Source organism: Varroa jacobsoni, unplaced genomic scaffold (assembly GCF_002532875.2).
Source record: "Varroa jacobsoni isolate VJ856 unplaced genomic scaffold, vjacob_1.0 scaffold_1383, whole genome shotgun sequence".
Lineage (NCBI taxonomy): Eukaryota > Metazoa > Arthropoda > Arachnida > Mesostigmata > Varroidae > Varroa > Varroa jacobsoni.
Genome location: NW_019214285.1, coordinates 243632 through 269897, shown reverse-complemented (window position 1 = coordinate 269897; position 26266 = coordinate 243632). Strand labels below are relative to the sequence as shown.

The 26266-nt window shown below is 40.3% G+C and overlaps 3 protein-coding genes across 9 annotated transcripts in view; 2 read left to right on the top strand and 1 right to left on the bottom strand.

The window, feature by feature from the left end:
• LOC111269392 (Excitatory amino acid transporter 1) overlaps positions 1-26266 on the bottom strand; it is a 123822-nt gene that overhangs the window by 42331 nt on the left and 55225 nt on the right. The window lies entirely within an intron of this gene.
• Positions 6498-8272, top strand: LOC147752259 (uncharacterized). The gene is made up of 2 exons (XM_086972087.1): positions 6498-6679; positions 7067-8272. Exons 1-2 carry the CDS (start codon positions 6572-6574, stop codon positions 7223-7225), a joined length of 267 nt encoding a protein of 88 aa, XP_086828213.1. The 5' UTR covers positions 6498-6571; the 3' UTR covers positions 7226-8272.
• LOC111269396 (uncharacterized) lies at positions 10381-11240 on the top strand. Its single transcript, XM_022848954.2, has 2 exons — positions 10381-10610; positions 11026-11240. Exons 1-2 carry the CDS (start codon positions 10443-10445, stop codon positions 11170-11172), a joined length of 315 nt encoding a protein of 104 aa, XP_022704689.1. The 5' UTR covers positions 10381-10442; the 3' UTR covers positions 11173-11240.

Below are 26266 nucleotides of genomic sequence, written 5' to 3'. Positions count from 1 at the left end.
TAAGGGTAAAGATTGTTAACCGCTTAGTGAGCTTCGTACATACATTTTAATAGAATACATTTTTAACCTTCTGCCGTCGCAGTGGAAGATATTCACTTACCACTTTTGTTGATATCAGGGTATTTTTAAATCTGGATCAACCTAGGGGCATAGGTCTACCCGTTCGGCTAACGTATTCTTCAATGTGTTACGATCGCCAATCAGGACGAAAATGTAAGATTTTTAAATAGATCATTGATATCTCCTGTTTTCGCAGTAGGAAAATCGTATAGCCAATTAGTATGGCTGATTGGAATACAAAAGCAAAAAATTTAGCATTACTAAGAAGTCTGTTAATTGGTTCACACTTAGAAGGGACACATATGTAAGAGCACGTACGTGGAGGGTTTTCTGAGTCTGAGAACTATCGCCATTGTCACTTCTGGACGGACTAAATTAAAGATCGTCGACATGGGATATATGAAATAAGGCTTTTTGTTGTTGTATCTTTGACGTATAGGGTATGGTAGATAACGGTTGATCCATGCTTTGTTGGTAGAAATCTTTCTAATGCGAGTACCAACAGAAACAGGCTTCAAAAAAGCTAAAGTGAAACAATGAACCTTATCACATCCAACGCCACAACCCGCTCCGCAGCCAAATGTTCTAGTGGTAAAAATACTACCAATATAATCTCTATGCTTGATAGCATTTTGAACATTAGTAGTACATATAAAACTACGAAAGAAGCTAGACATGCAAAATTGGTACAACAAAATCACACCGTTTCCTATAAAGAATATTTTATTTCGCAATATTTCAAGCTACTTGTGGCAAAATTATGTTTATCTCTACTTGTTGCATTGCATCAAGAGTTAGGTGGAAGCTTTATTTGGAAATTGTCAGTATTATCTGAAGCTGCGTATGCATGAGCTAGATATTTAGCGTTGGATCGAACAACTGAACGCGTATTTAGATACAAACGATTCAGGCAGTTTTTAAGTGATAGTTGAAATCGCACACATCTCAGTCAGTTTACATGAAGGTACGGAAAATCCATATCAACTGAAAGCCGGACTCCAGATAAAGAGACGGAATAATGAAATCGAATGTTTAAACGGTGACCAAGAGACGCCAGTTGTTTTTTTCTGAGACTAGAAACACTTTGCCAGCTGTGATGTGGTACCCCGAGAGAGGTCTGTGTGATGAGATGTTGGGTCTTCTACCTAGGCGGCTCACAGCTTCATGTGCGGCAAGATGTATACTGTGGATACATAGCGTACAGAATCGACGCGCGTATTTATTTACATACACCTAAAACCCTTAACCCAGGAGTAAACTTAGCCCTGCAGCTACCGCTAATGGGCCTATAACGTCTTCCAGTACCGCGGCTACAGTGTGGACCACATTGCAAAATTAAATGGTCCAGGAGGAGGTCTTCTTTGTGCCAAACTTCATCAATAGGGCGATCATCAGTAGGTACGGTTCTTTTCGTGAAGCCAGTAATTGCAAGTTGAAGCATAATTAATATACGGTAGGGGATAGCTTGACGTGGGATGTTAATCTGTGACAAATTATGTGGCTCATTAAAATATACATGACGGCTTCAGCTAAGATATTCATCTTCAAGCGGTCGTCTTCGCTTGCCATATCCAATTGCTACGCATATCTCGGAACGACTCACATTGCCGCTGTCGGCTTACAAATTTAGGCATTTTTATCCTGGCGGTTTGGTGGGTTATTTCTTATTGTTCATCTTCCCATTTTTAGGTTGATTTGATGACCTGATAATGAGCTTAATCATTCGTGCCTCTAACATCTTTTCCTTGATCTTCGATTCATTTTTGCTTGCCGTATTACCCAACCTGGCTTTTGATGAACGAATAGGATGGGTTTTCCTAAACCAATCACTCTTCTATCCGTAATGGTTCCGTTTTTTTGACCGGGGAAGCTATGGGCCATTGATCCTAACCTACCGGCCTCGGGTGGCTGCGCTTCGTAGGCCCGAAAATGTTCAGTAAATAAGCTAGTCGATCACTGAAGATGATATAAAACAGTCGATTTTGTCGACTAAACTTTTCAGTCGATATTTACAATTTTTTTTTTGTCAACTTTTTGCAGATTGAAGATCTCCTAACGATTTACTAACAGCTCTCTATACGATAATACTAAATAAAAAATGTTGACAACTGTGCCTAAGTTACTTTTTGCTATACGAATTATAGTAGCTATCTTTATTATGGCATTGCTTAGTTTATAGTGACAGCATGCAGCGTCAATGCACTTTTTGTGCATCTAGCGTTAGTAATACACACGGTAGTATCATTTGAATAAAGTGTCCTTACACAACAAGCAAATCATCAGTGATTATCACGATGCACAAACCGAAAAATGCCCACAATCCGATGCCGAAACATTACATAGTAAGATTTCCGTTTGTCAAGTAATTACTCGACGGCGTAAGGTCTCGCCGTTAAACTTGCTCTAGTTCGATCCTACTCAACAACATAGAAAAAAAACCGATAGAAAAGTCGTCCTGGCAAAAGGTCGCGCGCCGTTTGTGACCTTCTTTTGGCGACATATTGACGCTGATGGTGAAAAAATGCGGGAACAGGATTCGACACAACCCTCAAGGCCATATTGTAAAATCCGAGAACAATCGAACATATACACACAACGAACTACACTACGCTAGTTGATACAATTAAATTGAAGTTTTTCACAGTCAACTTTAAGCTCAATCAGTTCGTTTGTTGGTACTATTATCTAGTGAAGTTGCTAATAAAATATATACGTAACTGGTTTGAGCTGTCCAAGTAACTGTACACTGGGGAAGTTCCATCCAGCAAGACTGTGCAAACATAGGTGGCCAGCAGTTTTTACTGCAATTATACAGAACTGTCACTTTTATCGATAATACGTCGTTCATTAGAAGCTACCACATTGATCTCCCCAAAAAAAAAACCACATTTTTTTTTCTGCGTTTAGCGGCCTTAATTGTAATCTATAGAGATGCATATGCTCGAGTATATCCAGTACTATACAGATAGCGTTGAACGATTTGGGTAACCGTCCATGTTGCGGATGCATTAGATCTCATTTGTAGAGGATAAGACCTTAACACTTTATAGCAGTGTTGTTCATCTGTGGACAATCGTTAGACAATACGATTCATTTCCACGAGTTGCCATACCTCCACTAAGCCCGTTCGACAGCAACGTTCTATGACCTTCAAGTATATTTTTCCAGCTTTTCCATTGTGATCAAATAATGATTTTGCACAACGCCTATTTAGGTAAGTTTCAAAGGTGAAACTTTTGGGTCATTTCATGGTGCGTCAACAAAATGCCAATTCATTTTTTTCACATGTCAACGCACCAGCTGTTACTAGTTATGTTAACTTACTTACAAATGTACGCCGTCTCTAAAGAAGCCTATGCGCGGTACCAGTGTGGTCAGCATATACCGAGCACCGCCTTCACGAATGTTTTTATAAACAAATTGAAAATGAGCACAAAAGTTACCCTATGCTTTGGCTGCTGTTATCTGGATCTTCTAATCCATCCTATTCATGTCCTCTTGAAGAGAGGTCATAAACATCAACTGAAAAGCAATGATCTCTGGGGCACATTATTTGACTCCATGATACCCTCACCGTTTTCATATCGCTACACCGTAGAGGTAACAACTGAGCGGCTGAAGATGCAATCCTTAGAAGACTTCTGAAGCAGGAATATTTGTTATATGCTCAGATGTCTTCACTAATGCTGAAGTATCATTTTCAAATTAAATACTATGAACCTTGAAAGAAATTCTGTTGCTAGCGAACAAGACTTCTGAGACGCTTCTATTTTTACGACAGTCTCACTTTTTACGAATGGCTTACAGTCTGATTTTTTATTTTCGTAGTCTAGTTTTTTTGCATAACCATCAAGTTTAAAGTAGCCAAGGAAGACAAAAATGAGGTTCGATTTGTAAGTTTCTCAAGCAAGAGAAACAACTGACGCTACAGTGAGTAATTGCTTTGGAATAGATTTAGTCTTCGTTTTCCTCACGCATGAAGACTGAACGTTCGATTCTCTAAAAGCTTCTTTACAAGTTTTTGAAGACTATTGTCCCGATTTAGATCCCACCGCGCAGTTTTTTCAACACTCGACTACAAATCATGGCTTTGGACGTAGAAAAACATTCATACTAGTACCAGGACTTCTTCTGCTCGACAATAGATCAGGCTGCCTTTCCGGCATTGTTTTGCACTGTTTCCCCTATGCTTCCTTTCTTACATTTCCGTCGAACTGATCCCCCAACAGAATCAAATAGTTTTCTCAAGTCTCGCGCCTTCAATCTACAGAATACGAAGGTTCAAACGAGCTGTTATGCTCGACTGAACTGAAGTGCTGCCACGCCGTCAAAACAATTCCTATAACAATTCTGTACCCCGAAGAACGCTCATTCATCATCGTAAGCGCCATTGCTGCCGATCGCAGTTATATCGACCTGCGAGGCGCGGCAAAGTCGCTTCTCACTGGAGATAGTAATGGTCATTGTGGCCATAGCGCCAGTAGTCGCAGCGGCATGATAGTTCCTGTTCTTTTAGTGGCATCGCACATTCTATCAATCAACAAAATCATCGTCGAATCATGAACGTTTCTCGGTCCATGCAAGAATTGCACTCTTCCACCAGACCATGGTGAAACAGCAAAGAAAAGATCTAGTCGTGGCCGGGAGCCTTCTTCCTTCATTTCACCCTCATCTCCATGAAATGGAAACAATAAAATGAGATGATCCTAAATGCTTAGAAATAAAATGTTTCCTTTTCTAACGATGGGCAATCGATAGGTTGAGATTCGGTGCGGCGGTAGCTGCTGCTGTTGTTGTTGTTATCGCTGACATTACAACAACCAATACGCAGCTGTGCATCTCCATAGCGCGCCAATTTTAATAGGATAAAAAACGTCGCTGTAAAGACCCACCCCTCAAAATCCATGTTGTCGACCTTCTCCGGTCACAGTCATCGCTGTTTGTGAACGTTGTTGTTGTTGCCACGTCAGCTATTGCTCCAGTTACTACTATTGTTTGTGTTTGGTTCCCTGTCAGCGTAGATAGAACGAATTCAACGCCTGCTTGTGCCGGCTGTTACAGATACATCGATGCATGGATGGAAGGCAGACTAATGGAAGGTATATAGATACGACAGACAATTGCAGACAACGCTGCTAGTACGCGCGACGTGAACTGATCGCCGCAGCTGTCGCCGTCACCCTTGGGCCGAACGGGGTTTGCGCAATTTTAATAGAGGGGTTTGCAACTTCTGAATATGACGCCACCGCGACCGGCGGCGTGACTAGCGGTGATTTTTGCAGGGGGTCGTGGCGGCACAAGCTGCGCCTCTAGCAGCTAACATAAATTAGTCCCTGATTCTAATAATAGCTGTAAGAACAGTAGTACAATTCAGGCTGATTTTGTTGATGGTGGATTTCTGTTTTTTTTTTTCACTAAAGGCGAAGCACGAGTAGAATAGGAGGGCCGAGGAAAAATTTAAATGGCGGCATCGCCAACTACGGGTTCTCACGAATGACAGTGCTGCCGCCTACCGTTGTTATTATTATTATTATTGCAACTGGTATTATAGCATAGAATTCTGTCACCTTGCTATATGGGCTTATGGTAAAGGAGGGTGGGCAGGTCATCGGCATTTGCAATTTCGCCTAGATGCTATATTATGATGTCGATGCTATCTAGACTGTGTTACTGTTTTTTATATGCATACATGTAATGGATAATTATTTAACTGCCATTAATTAACTATAGAAAAAATCGTAGCATCCGAGGGATAGACAGACAGCACACTAATTTAGTGGTTATTTACACCGCGCAAATGATTTTCTCTTAACTTTACACAATAGCGACTGCAATATCAACTTTTCAAATAATTGCGGTATAAAATACGAAAATAAAAATTATACAGTTGCCAACATTTAACTATTAACACCAAAGCCGTCCAATAAAGATATTAGAATATGTAGGGAAAAATATGGCGCACACTATTTATTCAAACAACAAAAAATGATTCCATTATTTCTATAGTTTAAACCATCGTATGTCTGATTGGGCTACAGTCGTTGATAACCTCTCAGCCTGTTATGTTGGCAGCAAATCACATAGTAAAAGCAAAGAAGTTTATTATTTTTAGAGGTTCGGCTATATGATCGCTTGTGACACACAGGATGTATTTGGGCAGCGAACGTTTAACCTGGGTCTCTGTCCGCTTTCTTGTATTTATCAATCTGTGAGTGTGTCTACCTGTTTATCCGGCTATCTGATCGTGTCCTGTCGCTGCTAGCACACGCCGCTGTAAGGCAAGTGAGAAAGCGTGTAGAGCTAACTGTGAATTTGTTTGTGGTATGGGTCAATCAATCAACTGAACGAAGCAGTCGACAACAAACAATTCAAACGCTCAGTAAAACGCTTTCCCCCATGTCATGGTAATTGACCACCGTTAAGGATAAAAGCATCGAGCGAAACGAGAAAATGCTGTATACGGTCAAGCAAGCACATCTGTATTCTTATTCAGTTCGACTACTGAGATATCATGAAGGTAATTGTTCTTATTACCTTATGTCTCTTCGCTATACTCTCCCTGGCCCGGGCCGGAGAACATGGACATATCCACGCCGTTGCAGGAGAATTCGGATACAAGGTGCGTGCGAGTTGGACGAAGTGGTCACACAATAGTCTTTATATATTCTCTCTCACAATATTTAGGGTTAAGAGCAGAGAAATTTAACCGTAGATGCAGAGTCCCGTTGAAATGGGAGGTATATGGATTTGCATGTGATAATCGCTTCAAAGGAATTTAATGTAGGAAGAATAAAGAAACCTATCTCTTCATCTGTTTGGAAGGCGTAACTTCTATACCGAACTCCTACACGTTTTCCCTATTGATAATAAGCCTCGATCGTGTATAGGGATTTATTTTTGGCATTTCTTAGACTTTTGATTTTCGATATAATTAGCTTGTGTGTGTATAACTAGTCTATTATAAAATAATATTAAAGCTGACTTTCGTTTTGATTTGTTCCATTAGGTTGACGTGAAGCACCCCACACATGTCGCGGGAGACCACAAAGGTCACCACACCTTCGTCGAGGATAAGGGCGTGCAGGAGCAGTATATTAAGGTCGGCATCTATCCCCATGTGGAGGCACATGGTTACGAAGAGGGCCATGACTATGGATACCATTAAACTATGGCGTGCAAAATGGCTCTGATCTCTCAATACCCAGAGTCGACGCTTCTTTTTTACGATTTTTTACAAATGTCTCTTCTGGATGGAACTTCAAGATCGAACCTATCTGCGCGGTGTTCTCCGATATCGGTACCCGATGATCAATTGCTTCTTACTTACTTGACAAAGGCAAAATCTCAATGCTCACTTTAACTAACACTCAAAATATCTTTTTAAACAAGTTCTAGATGGGAAAAGTCGATCAATTCCATGGGAGGTTTTTTGTTATTTCTTTATTGTATATAAGTGCATCTTCTGCCCGATTCTGAGCTGGTCTATACCAAAGGTAGCGAAATGGCTTCGCGGGGGGGGGGGGGGGGGTCGTTGTCAGCTTAGCGTGTACTTCTTCTGTACTTGTGTGTGTGTGTGAATAGGCGCATAAAAACTTCCTTCTGTAAAAACTGGCGCAATCGGCGCAGTTTTACTGCGAGTGTCATTCTCTGTCTAAATCTATTCACAAAGGGGATCACATTCGATGAAATCATGACCAGTCTCAGCGTCGCTTATGGACAGTGAATTGTCTAGCGACTGTTACGCAACGACGATCGCGTTACTTGGTACGGAATCATGTGTATTGTATGATGTGCCGTAACAGGCTGTAGGGTCATGTGCATTTGACCGAAACGCCGCTCCTATCTGGACGAATCACGATTGTATCCAGCGAAAGTAACGCCAGTGTACGGGTAGTCTTAGGCTGGTACGGCAACTGAAAGACTAATTTTCACCTAGGCTGCCACCGGGAGCAATAATTGTTTTGAACTGTGGTCCCTCGTTCGAAAAAGAAAGAAATATAAGAAACGTCTTGTCGGTCAGTCAGTATTGGGATTTCACGAATACAGAAGTAAAGTGCTAAAAATTAAAACGGAAAAAAAAGAAGAGAAGAGTAGAAAATTCCATTATAGAACTCAAATTGCCATTTAATGTTATGGACGCAATCGGTGTATCGGGTCCATTGTATAAAATGTGTAAATAAAAAACAACCTATTTTGATGCCATGATTGTAAATAGTCAGTGTTTTTTGTTTCTTGCAGCTAGCTGGAATCTAGCAGAGAACTAAGTGATATTACTTACTAAGTGATAATACTAGACGTAGCAGCCATTTGGTAATCTCCTTTTAATTACCATAGAACTTGAGAAAATTGAGAAAATTCGGAAAAAAAAAATAGGATATTTTTTTATCTAATCTTTCTTCTTAGACAATAATCAATGTATCAATTGGCGAAAAAAAACATACGACTCATAGAGGATGTAGTATAGAGTCGATGATGAATCATGTAATATGTAGGCTATTATAGAGAAACTATTTTTTGCTCGATAATTAATAATAATAGCTCGATAATAAGAAAAATCTACACCTCTGATCTGAGCCAAACTATATGTAGCGGATTTGATTCGATTGTAGCCACGACTTAACCGCACTATAACATGATCGATAAGCAAGCTTCATAGAACACATTTCCAAAAAAAAAATGCCCTAAATGTTTACAAAGAAAAACATAAAATATTACACTTTTTGATATTGCGCAGCGTCAGACATTATATATGGGAAAAAATACGTCTTTCAATTGTTGTATCTTCTAAATGGTCGAGGCAGTGGACCTTAGATTTTGGGAAATATTGGCCCTAATGGTAAGTGCATCTTTTATAGGCAGCATTGGCATATCTTGAAACGCTTCGTCCGGACCATTATAGCTTACCCACAGTGTTAGCACTAAACGTCCGGAATGAGAGCGTTTCGCTAAAATTGACTGTTTGTAAAAATATGTTCTTAATCGTAATGATTATTATATTAATAATGTGAGGTCACGAGAAGTATATTATAGAAAATGGCACTGCCTCGCCATATATTACTCCATTTTAATTATATAATTAAGTCTTTCTAACATAATATTTCTGCTGCCCTCGAAGATCTTGAAGCTTTACGAGGTGTTCAATTCTCCTAATTATTAACTACTCTCGTTAGTTGACGATTATACCATACGGTATTTCTTCATGAGGGTAGATCGATCAGTTTCACTGATAGCTGATTGAATGCATTCGTTTTAGATAACGATGAAGTCTACCGAAGCCAACGACTCTCTATAGGCGAACGGTTATCGGGGCTATCATATATATATTATAATATACCAAACGTCTTTGTTAGCTAAGTACCTGCTATTAAAGCATGTTAATTATAATAGGATTAAACTTTTTTGAGGGAAGATAAAGCTAATCGTATCTTCGTATAGCCGTCGTTTGTAGAGCGTTGTTGCTACTTAAAATCGGAAAATTCTGTTCTGAGAGTAACATTTACAAACTTTTATTCATGGAACTGTTTGAGTGAACAGGGCATTCGACCAAAACCGAGCAATTAAAAACAGATTATTTACAACTATATAAGTTTTTTCAATAGTACAAAATATCAACGCGAGCTTCGGTTTAGACGAGTTGTAATTTTTTCTGATATTGTTCGGATGCGCCTGGAATAAAGGTATCTATCTGGGGCAAATAAAGTGGGCTCAACCTTAAGCCAAAGATCCCAGTTTTACTTCTGCTAAAAAGAAGCGTCAAAAAATGCCCACACAACAGCGAACTGGATCGCACGAGTGGCTTGAAAATGATGCCGGCTCGTATCTACATTCAACCAAAAAACACGAGCGGGCTAAAATGTATTATGAGTCGCTTGACAACAACAACAACAACAACAAGTAGCTATGATTTAAATCTCTCCGTAATCAATCGTATATAAGCGATATGTACGTATTTTTATGTTTTTATTGATGGACCGCCTGCGAACGCAAAAACCGTGATTATTCTTTGGGAGCTTTGATCTTGGCTGTTTCGTGCACCGGACAGTGCGATCAAACAAAAAGCAAAGTAAGTTTAAACGCACAGATCAATTAGCCAGGTGATTAGATGAAGGGGGCTTAAAAACTCCATGAAGAACCAACAGCTAAATACAGATTTTATGTAAACTACAAGACGGGGTGGATGAGGTATGACGAAAATATCGCTCGCTTTTGCATCTAATCTGTTTTCGGCCCCCAATTGAATCATGCGCGGCCGACCCTTTCCTGGTGTTTTCGTGCCTGAGCAAGAATCGGGTAAGACACATAATGCCATATATATACACGTGCGCTTGTTTTAGGCCAAAAAAGGCTTCGTTCACACAGGCAAACAACAGAAAACGACAAATATGTACTTCTCCAACGCGGTCTTGTCTACCATGGGAGCTCTTGTTACTGCTAGTGTGCTTAGTGCAACTGTGAATGCTGGCCACCTTTACGATGGTGGACTTGAACAACACTATGGAGACTATAATCACAATTACCACCAGGCTGTCGCTGGAGAGTATGAGTACAAGGTTTGGTATTGAAACATAACTGACTTGAATATTAACCTTGAAATTATTTTTTGAAATTTTTTTCTTTGCAATCTTCCTTTCAATTTCTCGCTTCGCTTTTCACACATATATCGTACGCTTCATTAATCATAAAACTTTATTGCGAACGAACACGTTCTGAGCAGAGTATGCCTAGCCGTTTAGTTGAACAGGGGTCGCCAACTTACCCTTTGTTAAAAGAAATCACCTGTGGCTTGACAAACGTTATGTGGAGCCTGCTGCTCCGATGAATTCATGGGGATCAAGAAAAACCTACAGCGGTTCGAACGGTTCGTCTAAGAATACGGCTACGTGCCCGTGGAGGAAAAGGTTTAGGTGGCGAAACCTTGCACCATTGTACGCTGCATTGATGTTCATAATCGATGAATATTGACAGGTGGAGGTGAAACACCCCAGGATCATCTCGTCACATGGGAACCACAAACACCACTACGCTTTTGTCGAAGATCAAGGTATTCAGATACAAAAGATCAAAGTCGGTATTTATCCCCACCATGAAGAATCCTACGGTCATTACTACTGAAGATTCTTGCGGAATATTAAGATCAATATGGAGTATAAATAAATGTATCATATGAAATGTAATTATAATTCATCTGTGTTACGATTTCCATTATTGTGTAAGACTTCAAGATAAGTCTTCATAAGATGGGCAGAAACAGACAGAAGTGCCGCGGCACCATCAAAGTCGTGACTAGCCAAATTAATCCGCGACATAATGTGTTCCACTGCAGTTTAGCGAGAAAAAAAAACAGCCTATTCCTTTGAGGTTCATTATACTGATAAAAGGTTTCACTAAATTCCCATACTGTTACGCACAAATGACTGAATAAATATTATCATGCCACCATAAGCAGATGCGTTAAGAAATGGCTGTCGTTGCGCAAAGCTTTTAGCCTCGACCTCATGCTTCATGACTTCTGGTTGTAAATTAGCACTTCGGTTAACAACTCTAAGTGTGAACATGAATAATCATTCAAAGCTGTTTTACTATTTACACGCAGTACTAGCAGAGACAGATGAAGTTGAGACCCAGTAATTCTATTAATATGATTTCGTATCATGCATTTCGTTTGTTGATAAATAATGCAGCGCGCAAACAGTCACACACGTCCAATCCTCTCGGGATAGATCGGATCTATGATGGAATCCTTATTAGCGTATTTCTTATTAGAACGTTTATCCGTGTACTTCTTTAAAGTGTCAATCGCTTGAGTAGTTCACCTAGACCAGATACAATTGATTCCATCCGCTGAAAGCGTTCTCCCTTCTAAGCTTCACCCATTACCTATTCGGATCTTCTGTGAGCAGCATTACGAACGGGCAAACGACCCAACAGATTTGTTTCAAGTTTCATCTGAGGTTATTAATTACTCTCACTTAATATTAAGGCTCATATATATTATGATAAGTTGGCCGATAATGGTTTTCAGATTTTTTCGGAAACGGAATAATAATTTAGAAAGAAATTCAGAAATAATAATTTATTAGGCTTTCCTTAAAAATATTGGTATTTTTCAATCAACTATGCCTCATAGAATGATTCAAACGTATATCTAAACAATATTTAGCACAGGATATCTTACAGGGATAGCCGTCAACTCATATTTAGTTCTTATCTAGTAGACTTTTTTAAAATTAGATTTAAAACAGGGTAACAAACGGCGACGAACCAATAAAGAGCGATATGAGAGGCTATCAACTACTTCGGGTCGGTGTCGTCCGTCTAGACAGGGCAGTCGTTGGTATGGTACGCAAGACGTCTCAAGATGCTGAAATTTGTATCCACTATTAAATTGTGTGTACGATATGTAACCTCACATTCTTATACAGTACACAACAGGCACGATTAAATTGAGAGAAACGTAAATGATCTCCTGATTAATTCTTGCTTTACTAAGAACCAGTAAATATCTATTGGCCTAACAATACCGAACAAGCACAGATCATACAGTTAACAACACTTTAAAATCGAAGTCTGTCTCCGGCAGAGGCAGTAGCAAAGATGGCGGCCTACGAGAGCGCCCTCATCGCGTGCGTCATTGTTCTAGCAGACATCTTTAGCTCTTTAGCCGTCGCCAGTTACTATCGCGGCGAGGAGCTCGAATTCTATCTACAAAATAATATATTATAGCCGCTGCCACTCTTTATGACTTTGTCCAAGTTCCAATCAATTCTTTTATTTCTATTTGCCAGAAATGTTCAGGTCTGACATTAAAGAATTCGTCCAGAAAGCTTTTGGGACTCTCTTCGTTGTTGAATATACTAATACATATTCTATACGTCAGTGATCGGAAAAAACGGTATCCCGTCGGTGCAAAGTCTGAGGCTCCGGTAGGTGCACGAACCTCCGACTCAAGTTAAACGACCTTGTCCAGGTGTGGTCTGATATTGTCGTGGACAGATATTACCTTGCTGATCGAGCCTTTCTATCACGATAGCCTCATTCGCATAATGCAACACAGCTGTATAGAGATCCTTGCTGATTATCTCGCTCTTTTCAAGCATTTCCCTGTGTATAAGACCCTTCCACCCTCGAACCTGCCAAGTCAAAAAGATGGTCCTTTCAAGATCAAAACCAGATTTAACTCTAAATTTGGGCGTATAAACCCAGAATTACCAGTTCCTTTCCCTGGTATCTATTAACGTAGAGACACTTGTTATTTGTAGCAATTCCATGTAGAAGCCTGTCATTTTGGCTATGTATGGTCCAGTTCCAGGAGAGATGATGAGGCATTATGAAAAGCGGCGTTTCATCGTACTCACGCAGCTCATAGGACATCCAGACTCCTAGCTTTAAGATCATCTTATATACTCATGACGATAGCATATCTTCAAAACTAATTCACGAGTTTCTTTACTGAGCGCCTTCCTTACTCAATGTAGACTGGATGAAGTGCCTTTAAACGGCCCGCATCGGTACCGGTGAGCCGACCATGATGCGATATATACTTCAGTTCGAAGATGTCATTATTAAACTTCTCAAAGAATTCTTGAAAAGTCCTCTCAGGGACGGAGTTGACACCGCCCATTTCACAAATATCTAAGATTGCTTCGGCATTTTTTCATATCGGTGAGAAATAAAATGGGTGTCAGAAGGGCATTCTTTTACATTCATTTATAGAGTTCAAATTCGAATTAAAGCTTCATTCAAACCCCGATAAAATGCTAGTGTCATAACTAAGAGGTTCGTTTTAACCAAAAGTATGCAGAGTCTATCTTAATAAACCTTACTTGTATGTATAGGGAAGCTTCCATTTCATTTAACTGATGGGATTAGGACGAATCAAAAGATAACTTTATTATAAAATTAAAACATGTCATGTGTGTTTAACAGGCTTGTATATGAATGATTTAGGACTTCGAGTGTTGAATCCAGTGAGAGTAGTCACCGCTAGCCACATGGTTCAATATTCGGTACACGACATGCGCTAAATTACCCTCAGTTTAGTCGATATGGAGTAATCAGGTCCTTATGGCTTGGTCCATATAATATTGCTTAATTTTACCTAGGAAAATAAGACTCAACTATTAATTGTACGTCTTGTTAATTTGTTGGGACTAATCTGTTTTTGGAAAACCACTTTTTTATCTTGTTAACTGGGACATACTATATTTTATACATTCTGTGCTCATAAGTACCCGTAAGTGTGCTCGTAAGGAGAAAAAACTAATACTTTGTTATCGTTAGGCAGAGCCCGGGCCTCTGCAAATTCAGGACTACCTGTATTGTTACTGAATTGCTATTAGATAAGCGTACGTTAAAATGTCATATTGATGTCACAGTTATGTAGTTCATTATACAGAAGAAAGCTGTCAAAATCATATAATTCCTCTTATCAGGTTAGGGCCTTGCGACTGCACCCTTAGATAGTTCCTTCGGATTTACCGACCACTGTTTGCCATTTATCCTAGATATCGTCTTATTATTTGACGTTCGAATGTTTTTGTCCCTGCAGCTGTTTTTATGACAGATATGTATACATGCGTACCGAGACCTTTTCGCCCAGTCACTAATCTGGTTAGCCGAATAAAAGTCGTTCCAATGATGTGATCACCAAACGTTCGGCTTGTACTGTAAAATGATCAAAAAGCTCAGATTCGATAGTGGTATAAACGGTATAAACAGGATCAAATTGTGATGGTCGGCCTTTTTAGCATCTTTGTTGTTGAACTAACCAACTCGGTATCTGCCAGACACCCCGACCGTCTAGACTATGGTAATCTCGAGATGCCATTGGAATCATCGTAGACACGAGGTCTATCATCCTTCTGCAAAAGATAACCATCAATGCCAATCACACTATGGTAGCCTGAATATGAAGTAAAAGAGGTTCAGTTTTTTGAGGCAAACTAAATGATAAGCAAAGTATAACACTCACTGCACAAACTCGACTCGGCATATGTATATACATATACAAAATCATTACCAGATTGATGTTACACAAGGTCAAAGTGAAGCGCCCCCCAGTTAGTCTGGTCGTACGGATATTTACAAGTGTCATCACGCTTTTGTCGAATATAAAAGGAGAACCATCGTCACCAAGACCACGAAAGCCGCGGGTATCACCGAACAATTTTTCTTTCTTTCTTTCTTTCACAGAGTAATTTTGAAAAAAGTCATCTGCAAAAAAGAAGTCGAGATTATCCATACATGATATTCGATTCGGGGAACTCCGATAGGCCATAGAAAGTGGCCTTTCCAACTAAATTGAATTTTGATTGATCGTAATCTTGCCACTAGGCGCGGTTGCATTTACGCTAATACACTCGTAGATTTGTAACGTTGCAAAAGTATACAGTTGATCCTATGGTAACATGTAGCTTATGTGGAGCACACCAGAGACGACCCAGGTTTCCACTGAAATGTTCCTTAATGTGTAAATAAGAAAGGGATCGCTCCCCTGTCATGAGAACTGGAAAACAGATGGAGAAAGTTAGGTTGTTTGAAAAACGGCAATAATCTTAAATCTATGTGTGAACTGTATAATACTTCTTCTCTGTTTCCTCTTTACGGTAAATACGTAAGTCTTCGAAATGACGAAAGAATATAGCTAGTTTCTGCCTCGTAGGATACAACAGGGTCCATCCGGCGAATAAGACTATCTATAGATGTTGATGATGACTGGAAAGAAATGGGCCTAAAGAAGAGCGGGTCTCGATTGCCTGGCACAGTTGACCGCCTGTTGGACAATCAGTTGATTATAAATGTTACATATTTACGATTATATATCTCTGTCGCACCTAAATGGACGTTTCAAAAAAGACCGCATTTAACTGTACGGCAGCCTATTGTTAATATTGATAGGCCCTAGAATTGGCAATTCAATAGGAATAAAGCACGAACCGAACGATAAAGTATATGTCGCAAAGTTAGATCTGTCTCACAGGTTGAATTCTTGTATTGATCGCCAATTTTTGTATCAGTAGCTCGACCCGTGTGGAACACTATAGCGCAGTAATAGCTAATCTCAATAGGGGCTTGGATACTATGTTGTTGTTATGCGTGTATCACTGGGGTGAAAAGAAAGCGCTACTTTCTAGCTTGCCAACTCAACAGTAAATAACAGCAATTTGTACTAAAAAAGGGACGGTCTTAATCGGTCGCTGTTTTAAAGACGAAGCCTGTTGAAAACTTAGTAGGAACAAGAATCACCAGGTACTAAAGCAAGCTGGTCGGAATGGACCTATCGAACCAGCTTTCTTTTTGTTGCTCAATTTATTTCTTGTTTTCCATTGATCACTTCTATAATAGAAATAAATTAAGTCAATATAATTCATACGTAAACAACCGGAACTTCAGTCTAATTGAGTTTACATGTACCCGTCAACGTTCTACTTCGACGTCCACAACACTTAGAAACTAACAGGTCAGGATTTGATCCTAGACCGATAGAATACGACCCATCGCAGAGAGCAATCATCATAATCTTCTAATAGATCAATATTCAGATTCGCGGTTGCGTGGTAAAGTGGGCTAATATCAAATTAACTTGGTTTGCAGTGTTCAGTTAAATATCCTTGCTGCCACGTAGGCAGAAAGAGCAAATTGTCTCCAATAGGCAGTGGCAGAAATGGCTCCAATTGGCTAATATTATGTGATCAACGGGTTTATTGCTACAACGTATGTTAACCCAGACTGCCCCGATGCAATGCGTTAGGGAAGCAGCAAATGATAAGGGCATTCATATTTTTAGATGAATATCGTGCCGATGACAAGTAAGGGCATTGAGAAAAAGTCCACGATACTCATTAGCCCCCAGTTAACCAAACCCGTTGGGCGGTTTCGAACAGCTTATCTGGTGTTATTACTAGCTTCGACCTCACGACATGTACTGCTCCTTATAGACGACGTGAACCAACTGCCTATTGATAAACGGCGGCAGGAAGGTAAGATTGTTGTCGTACACAGATTTAGGACGTTTGTGGTTTATTGTGTTATTAAGTGTGGGGGGTCAATCATCGACCGCTGTCAGATTGTACCAGAGGTATACCTTTTTTGTTTTTTTTTTTCTTTGATCTTGTACGCGGTAAAACTAAAGCGAGTATCTAAAATAACTTCATTATGATAAGTTATTCTATCAAAAAACAGTTCATATTAGAACCTGACGTCGACTAGCTGCTTAACGCATTATCGTTACCCGTGCGATGTATTTACGAGACGCCTGCTCCACCGAAACATTATTTAAGAACGAATGTAGGTTGGTACGTGCAGTAATGTATGCTTTAAGGAGAAGGCGAAAGATTCCGAATCTGCCTATGAGCTCCGTAGGTTATTGGCCAGAAACTAATTTTAAAAAGATAGGATTGTTCTCATTAATTGTGGACGAGGACGCATAATAAAATACCTTTATAAAATAAGGCTCGTTGGTTGATATCAGCAGCAGGCGGGACGTTCAAAACCTGGGCCTAAACACATATTTTCAGGTCTGTGCGATTCATTGTTAGAATCGATATAAACTTCACGCGATTTTGAAAAGGCCGTATACATTTATGTCTGTTATTTTAGCCCGCCTAGAACGTATAAATCGTAAATGCCCTACCCTAAGTGTGGATTTTTTAGAAATAGCATAACATTAATACGTCCGCTTATCATTGTGTCAAACCAGATTCCAAGCCGGATTTTGACATGAACGAGATATTTTTGACAGTAAGTTGCTCGTAGCAAGAAACTGAAACCAAAATAAGTTTGTCGTGTCTTAACTCACCTATACCGTAAAAAATCTTCATCGCTATCTTTACGCAGAACGTATGCGCTGCGTCCTGAAAATTAGCTTCCATTAGATATTAAATAAAAGTTGAATCTTAAACATGCAGCCTGCGTAAATAACTGCGTGTGAAAATCTTTATGTAAATTTCGCTTTATTGAAACTCTACCTAGTTTACATAATCAATATATACACAATTTTAATATACAGATAATTTTTTATTCAGCGACAAACGCATTGCAGAATAAAATTTTTCATTTTCTATTACATAGCAAACGTGTCGTTTTTCTAACCCAGTCGCTGACAAGCTCACGGTCATTGCTTCGACCTCGTTGAGTAGCCGAGCCAGACTCTGATAAATGCGGTGTCCGTACTAATTTATCGGCAGGGTTCATCTGCGATATTTCGATGACAATTGATAGAATTCACACTCCCTCGAATTACTCTAAAACGACATTGGGAAAGATGACTTGGCTTCAGTATATCGACGAGCCGGAACACGCTAGTATATAGTGTCATCTACTCTATCTCTAGCCATCGCCTGAATGAATTACTAATAGCCGATTCATTCCTACAGCCGTCCCGTTGCGACTGAAGAATAAACGGTAAAAAAAACGCCCGTGATACTTGTCTCTCTGTCCCCTGGCCAGCGCTCATACATAATAACAATTCAACTCCATGACGCTACCTAAGCCCTTGTCGTGCTAACAGATCAGTGAAGGTGGACCGTCGTCGACATCAGCCGAAAGTTGCGCTAAACGGCGTATCTGAATTTCTTTTTTTACGATAATTTCTAGTATGGCTGTTGTAATGCACGGTACACGTCTGTCTATAATGGACACGGAATATGATGACGACGATGAGGACGCCAGATGCGAAGAAAGAGATCCGCAGTTGTTGAAGGTCATCACCGAGCCATGAAAAGCATGAAGCACCATCAGCGTCGCTCATTAAAACGCACGTACTAAACGGCTTCAGCGTTGCCGCGGCTGCAGCCGCGACCCAGCAATGGGCCGAGACTCATTCACAGGGGTCCCCTCCCTCTACTCTGGGGCAACACTGTCTTGCCCTCCACGTTTCGTTAATGCTGTTATCTCAAAATTCGGCGTTATAGGTTAGCAACTATTCGCCTGTTTGCCTCTCCTCTTCTCCCCAATATCTATTTGCCCCATCTGTTTTTAATGCTGGCGTCGTTCAACATAACGTAAAGAAATTGCTCTGAGAATCTCTTCAGCCGCTGCGTATTTCGGTGACGCTGTTCGCCTGCTACTTCCTGACATTCAGGGACTTTATATAATAGATAATAGTAATCATATTCGTTGTTGTCACAGTCACAAGCATAAGGCTATTTGAATGTGAAGTCAACAGCGTCCGGATGATGGGTGGACGGCGCTGGCGGTTGTCGGGTCGGTCAAATGTAGCGTTAACCGTGAACAGATTTGCCGCTGTCGGCAGGGTCTGATAACTCGACTGCTCGCAATCGGCATAATCTTGTCTGTTGGCGCTGAAGAAATTCTTCAAATTAAAGGGCTTCTTCGCAGAAATAAGCGCGCGCTAGCAATGATACTTTCGTCATGACATTGCTCGAGGCTCCTGGGGCAGCTGCGGTATGGCAACAATAACAACAACGGCTATGGTGACTCCGCCTTTAACCGTTCGTGTGATACAGGGAAGCATTTAGTTGCCTAGCGGGCAACAGTTTGCTCTTTGACTTCCTCCCCATCGTAAATGCTTACCTTGTCACTATTGTTTTCTATGCCCGGACCGCTAACGCCAGCAAAGATAGTACTCGTTCATGTTGCTTCGGAATTTTCCAGTAAAAATCCTGCTAGTTGACAGATAGAACGATTCGTGTAGAAACGACGCACGGTAAGTTTAGCATACGCATGTATCATAATGCTACGTACTGTGTGCGTGCCTTTAGATTTCGTGCTTTCGAGTGATTTTCATTTTACTATCGATCGTTAACTGCAAAAAATCTTTATCGACTACAGCGGCACCAAAAAGGCCAGCTCAAATATGACCATTCTAAAACAGTGCGGGAAATAGTAGGTAAATTAATTCGAGAATATCTTTTGGCGAGATAAGACAAAGCAGGGCGCTAGCCTGTATGCCCTCGCCGCCTAAAATTAGATGAGACCATCGCTAGGTGCTCGTGCGTGGTCCCTATCATATATCTTGCATGGTCGCAATAATGCGCCTGAAACGCCGATGTTTGCTTAGCGAAAGGTCAAAAATTGTGCACAAAAAAAGCGTATATAACACCGGTTGACATCGAAAGACAAAAGGAGAAATGGCAGATTCTGTCATCCAGAAGATATTGCTGTTCCTCACGGATAATTTTGTCGCCAATACGATCTACAAGCCAACGGCAAAAGAAAGACAGTATAGACTGTCAAAAGACGGACTTTGTTGATCGCACACTATCATAATTCAGTAACGTTGTTTGTAGTTGTTACCGTAATTAAAGCAACTGATCCTTACGTTGATCCTGCCAGATTATTTAGCCCATCGATATTCGTCTAACCTGTAGTAGTTAATAAACAATGGCTGGCCTTGGGCATCGAAGCTGTGACTTTCTGAGGACATTTCATCAAACGCGTTAGACTATTCCTAATGATTTTTCTTTGCTGGGACATTTGTGTACTAGTTCAAATGGACCTGAATTCCCTTTACGAGCAAATCTATAAATGCCAATTCAATTTGACCGTTGCTGTCATATTCAATCATAGATTGTCTTAGGACCGTATGAGGACCATGACTTGCATGCCTTTCTCTCCATATATGTTTATTCTGTTTGAACACATTAATGAAATACTTTTTCTTTTTTTTCGCGTAAGCTAAAAACCGTGAGACTTCGAAAAGTGAGCAAAAAAGATCATCTGTCAAACGCTCTAGACAGATTCCGGCGGTCACCATGCCGCTCCACTGTCGGCTTCGACCGCGGTTGATGCTGTGAGGACAGTTTATTGCTTGAATTGTAAAACACTATGTGGCAAAAGATTGCTAGCAAGATGCTGTAATAACACGCCACTCTGGACGTCTGCCCAGTGTGGCTAGTTTCGACAGTCTGGCCGATCTACAAAGACACTCGCAAAAGCCCCAAACTCCCAAACAAAACTCCCTACGCTTTTCCTAGCAAATTATTCAAATACTCCTTCCCGCCCTAACACTTGCGTCAACCCTAGCATCCCTATTGTTGGGCAGCATTGTAACAATAAAAAATCTCGAAGATCTATCTTCCTCTTCACCATTCTTATTCCATGTGGTAAACACCGCTTCGTTCGTTGTGCTCAGTGTTGTCGATGTTGGCCACTGAAGAAGCAGCTGAGTATTTTAGCTGTGCCTGTCCTGATGACTTAATGATGAGACGCTGAAAGGTCAGTGGTTCGCCGTACCAGAATAAGCTACAATTGCGAATCTTACATTGGTCGAACGTCTATAGTAACGGCATCAAGTATATCATAACGAAACCGCTGGCACCACTATGGTCTAGCGGGGTGAAAAAGGTGGGGCGGACCACAGGGAGACGGACTGAATACTTCAAAGAAAACAAAATCATCAACATGGCTAACAAGCGCACCGACCGTGGTAGCGGAGGCATAAGCGGCGGTGGCAGTAAGAGAAGAAAACGCATCCTTAATGGAAATACAATGGAATGACATGGTAGCAGAGGGAAGGAGACCTTGCCGGCTCTCTGGGGTCCACTCTTTTGTTGGACCAGAGCGCAGAACTTCTGGAGACGTTTACGTTTCAGCTACGCGCAGTCACGCAATATGCGCGTGAAATCGTCGGTCTAGCACTTTTTCTAACAACAACAAACATAATTACACTCATAGAGACGTCCAAGTACGCAGACAGCTTACGTCCAGCCAAAGACGGAGGCCTGACCGCTGCCGATCTTAATCCAGTGAGTGATGGAAGAAACGATTGCAGCTTAAGCAAGAATTCTCTGTTCATTCAGCTATCATTTTGCAGTGTTTTGCCTTTTGTCCAACCGCTTGCTCCTTTGTTTGAACACCTCTCCAATATTTAGCTGTTTGTGGGCAAACGGCTAAATATTGCCCGGTGTTGGGTCTAACGTTTCCACCCATAGGAGAATCAGAAACTTCCTCAGTGTTGCTCCGACCGTGTTCACAAGAATAAAGAAGGCCATTAGTACAAAAAAAAGGGATGGGACCTTACACTAGAACTGGCAGACCCTCGGTGTGAGTCTGATAGGATTTCGCAAAATTAAGCTGTACCAGCTTCTACCAAGCAATACCACGAATAAAAAACTTCAACGTCACGAAGTTCTTCTGGTAAGACTTGACTTTTAAGTAAAGTGTGATGAGTTCTTTTTTGCTATATAGGGCTTAATAGACAAAGCAATTTGTGGTACCGTTCCGAGACGTTTACAATTGAATCTGTGAATATGTATGATATAGTTTTTCATATATATCCCTTAATAGAGTTCTTTTCGCACGCATGCACATAAGTTTATATTATTTATAACCATCTGGATTTAAACAAATCTGATGACTAAGTAAGCCTACGCCGCTCTCAAAAGTTAAACAAAATCCCGTACTGCAAAAACTTATTAAAATTTTTAATACTTTATCTTTCTGTGTCGGGTAACGCAATTTTTTTAAATCCAGTCATTTATTAAATGTTCTCCAAGCTAACACTTCAATATATAATCCTAAATAATTTCTAGAAATACTAGAAAATTATGAACAAGTTAGGCAATAGCAAATTAACTGAGAGGATAAAATACAGTTGTCGGACGTTACCTAGAACGTATTGCGAGAAGTTGTGATGATCTGTATCGGATTTTTTCTTTAACCCATGTACATTACTGGCACGTAGAGCGTATAGAAGGAGACATCATCATATGTCATATGGAACGTTTGTTCCATATAATTCTAGTCCCACGCATATTATGAGCAGTGACGATGACTAGCGAAGGGGTTATATAAGCACGTATCAGATTAATGTTTTCTATAGGGCAAAAATAAATTATTTCACCTACTTTTTCGATAGCCCAACGATTACGCTGTGTACATGGCGCTCTATCCAGTTGCACTGGAGGATACAAGTCAGTAGAGGGTCACTGTGCCACCAGACTCATTCTTACAGACACATAGACTGTTCCAGTATAAGGAGTCTCTCGAAAGTTAGAATAAATTTGCAACTTGGCTAACGTTTTCCATCGTAGCTATAATTCCCTCAGCGATCTATCGTACAAATATGAATCGATAGAAAACTTCGCATGCTGAAAACACAATTGCTATTTCATAGTCTAAACAGAGAGCATCCATGCAAGCAGGCAGACTACACAAAAGCATTATGGTTAAATTTTCATTTTTACCACCGTCGTTATTATTATTGAAACACAATTAGCGCACGCTAGATAATATATTCTTTCACGTTTGCTTGAACCGAGTTTACATAGGCATAGAAAAATGTTTTGTGCTTTCCATCGGGGAATACCGTTTTTCTTGGTAATGACTGCTACGCTCGGCTAAGCGCAGAAATATATCTTGACAAAAGCAGCTTAACAACAGCGAAAGCCGCTTCGAAGTCTAGCACAGAAAATGGCCGGGACCTACAATACCGAAAATTGAAAAAAAAACAGCACTAACAATAAGACATAATGGTACGACACGCTGGCACGCAAGGGGGAAGGCACGGATTGTTTACGGCGTCCAAAGTCCAGGCAATTGTGTATCGAAAATTGCGTGCGAGGGAAAACTTCGTCCGGGGCTTTTGGGCAGTTTGATTCGAAAGACTTTCATTCGGGTGAGATTCACAAGCAGGACATTGCAGCCTCAACGATATCTCCCAGCGTATAATGCGATGACGCAAGGTCCCCGCGTAGTATTATCTATAGCAGGGAAAATTACTATAGTATACATATGAAAAGTAATAAGCTTGGTTTACGACCGCGTGTTCTCTTCATATAACATAATGTATAACGAATTCACTGTGGAATCGGAAAAAATTCAGGCAGGCAGGCAGGCAGGCAGGCAGACAGACATAGTCTGCTATTGAACTATGATAGCGGGGCAAATTTATTAAGGTTAGATATATAAACTCTTATGTAAATTATGTTACTCGTTAAGTAACAACTGACATTGATCGACTAACGAGAAGCAACGATGACTTGAATGAGCAACGTTTTGTAATATGCTAACAAGCGGAAACGCATTGTAGAGTTATTCATCAACAGAGGACAAGAACCTCACTGTGTACGATCGGCAACCTTATTGAATCGCATAAGGAATAGTACAGTTTACAGAAAATTTCAGAAATTCCCTACAGCGGTCCGTAATCCTCTTATGTTTTTGCGTCTAGTAAGCAGATACGCACAGATATCGTAAGAAAAGTTCGCGACCACGTTATGCCCATTTGCCCGGATAGCCTCTCGCAGTCTTTGGCTAAGAATCATGAAGATTTGAAGAGCGTAATTATCGAATTAATCTTCGTTTAAGCACGTGATTGATAATTGAGAACTATTTCTTTGTCCATACGTATGCACTAATTTACATTTGTGGGTAATGTTCGTTTTGCAAGCCATGTCATCTCCGATGTATGAACATATTGTAGATGAATATACCTGAGGAGATTCTTTTTCATTCTGGATTTATTCGATGTCGATGAAAAGCCTATTCAAACTTCGGGCGAACCCAAACTAGTTCTTACTTCGCAGATGCCCTCGCAGTCTTCACTTAGACTTCATGAATATTCAGTTAGGCTTGGGAAAATATCAGCGAAAAGCAAAGTAACAACTTCAAAATAGGTTTTTGTCCCTAAACTACAGGAATGCGCCCCTTATAGCAATCGAATTCTATTTACAACTTTTCTATTGCACTGTTCAAGTCGAAATACTTCTGCGTGCGCTTCGCCTTCAAACTTATGTATAAGTTTGAAGGCAACGAACCGCAAGCGATGCCGGCGAACACACACAGACATATTAATAGGCGCTGTCATGCTGAGATGATGATGCTCTGTCTGGCGTTTCGTTAAAACAGTTACCGCAATCCGTAATTATACCGTGACCTATCCAGCCCGCAAATACTTTAACAAAATGAGACAATAATAGTAATATAAGCATAACGATAACTGCATAAACAAAAGCAAAACCTGTTCTATCAACTGGGGTATCACCGATGACGCAATGTCTTTATGTCGTGGGTCGCTTGCTACTGTCTTCTCTTTGTGGGTCGTTCCGCTACCCCCGACATGTGACAACAATACGCTGCTGTTTGCGACTTACTCAGGCCAAGAACGAGAGCCGAGAAGGCATAAAGGGGAAATTCGACAGCGAATGCTGTTCAAGGGGCGTTCACGAGCAGGCACTATCGGGTCGTTCCCTGGAGGGAAAAATAGCTCGTTACGAACTAGTTAGCAGGAGCAGTAGCGACAACTGCTACTGCTAACATGAACGCCGATGTTCCCATATGTATATTAGATTGTGTTAGAATCTATGCAGTTAAATGGAAGACAGATAAAGCACAGAATAACTGTTCGTGGTGATTAAGCACATGAGGGCCCTTGAAGCGCTACCTCGTCGTATGGATAAAGCATTGTTTAAATTGAATTCTGTTATTCTAGTTATCGTAATTTTGCATCCGATAACACCAATGTAAGCTTTCCTGTTTTGTCTTTTGTGATGAGTCTATGCGACAAACTACTGGAATTGCAGATTTGATCCATTTCTATTATTCTTGTGTATCATACACGCCGGTTGGCTTCGATGTGTCTTGACTCGTGTAAAGTTTTGTTGATACGTCAGCGTCCATCCAGACAAACCCTACATATAAAAACAGTTGAGCATTCATCGTGAACCGGCCGTCAGGCTGCTCGAATAAGGCCGGAGTCACTAGTGAACAAGAAAATGAACGACTTCAAAGACGGCGGTAGAAGTTACAAGGAAACGCCGTACCGAAGCATCATCTATAAATAAAACTATTTAATCTATATAGCTCATGTGATCGTCGAATATCCTCAAATCAACGTGACATTAGGATTTTATCATGGCTTTTATTAAACCAATCGCTGTTAGACGGAGGAAAACAATTCTTTCTAAGTGGAAATATTTTTTACTAATATTTTTATCATTTTTTGTTTATAAAAAATAAATTGTGTTATTCAGTATAGTTGATAAAGAAAATAATACTAAGCATACTTACTCAAGTTCATTATACTATATATGTGAAGAAATGTGGTAAACACATTGACTGTTCCTAAATTGGCTAATCTATATATATATATATATATGTTGAACCGAGTTAATTAGCTGGAGATGGGTTCAGTAACATTAGTCAATCATCGCGTTTCTACGGGGTACACACTTGTATTGCAAATGTTTACGCTATACTTGAGGAACGATCTATCTAGTTCCGAACTAAAGAAAGAGGCGAAAAG

Bases quoted from the DNA above. Each gene is read 5' to 3' on its own strand.
- LOC147752259 (XM_086972087.1), top strand. From the start codon at position 6,572: ATGAAGGTAATTGTTCTTATTACCTTATGTCTCTTCGCTATACTCTCC. The intron at 6,680-7,066 runs GTGCGTGCGAGT...TTGTTCCATTAG, and splicing joins CAGGAGAATTCGGATACAAG to GTTGACGTGAAGCACCCCAC.
- LOC111269396 (XM_022848954.2), top strand. From the start codon at position 10,443: ATGTACTTCTCCAACGCGGTCTTGTCTACCATGGGAGCTCTTGTTACT. The intron at 10,611-11,025 runs GTTTGGTATTGA...GAATATTGACAG, and splicing joins CTGGAGAGTATGAGTACAAG to GTGGAGGTGAAACACCCCAG.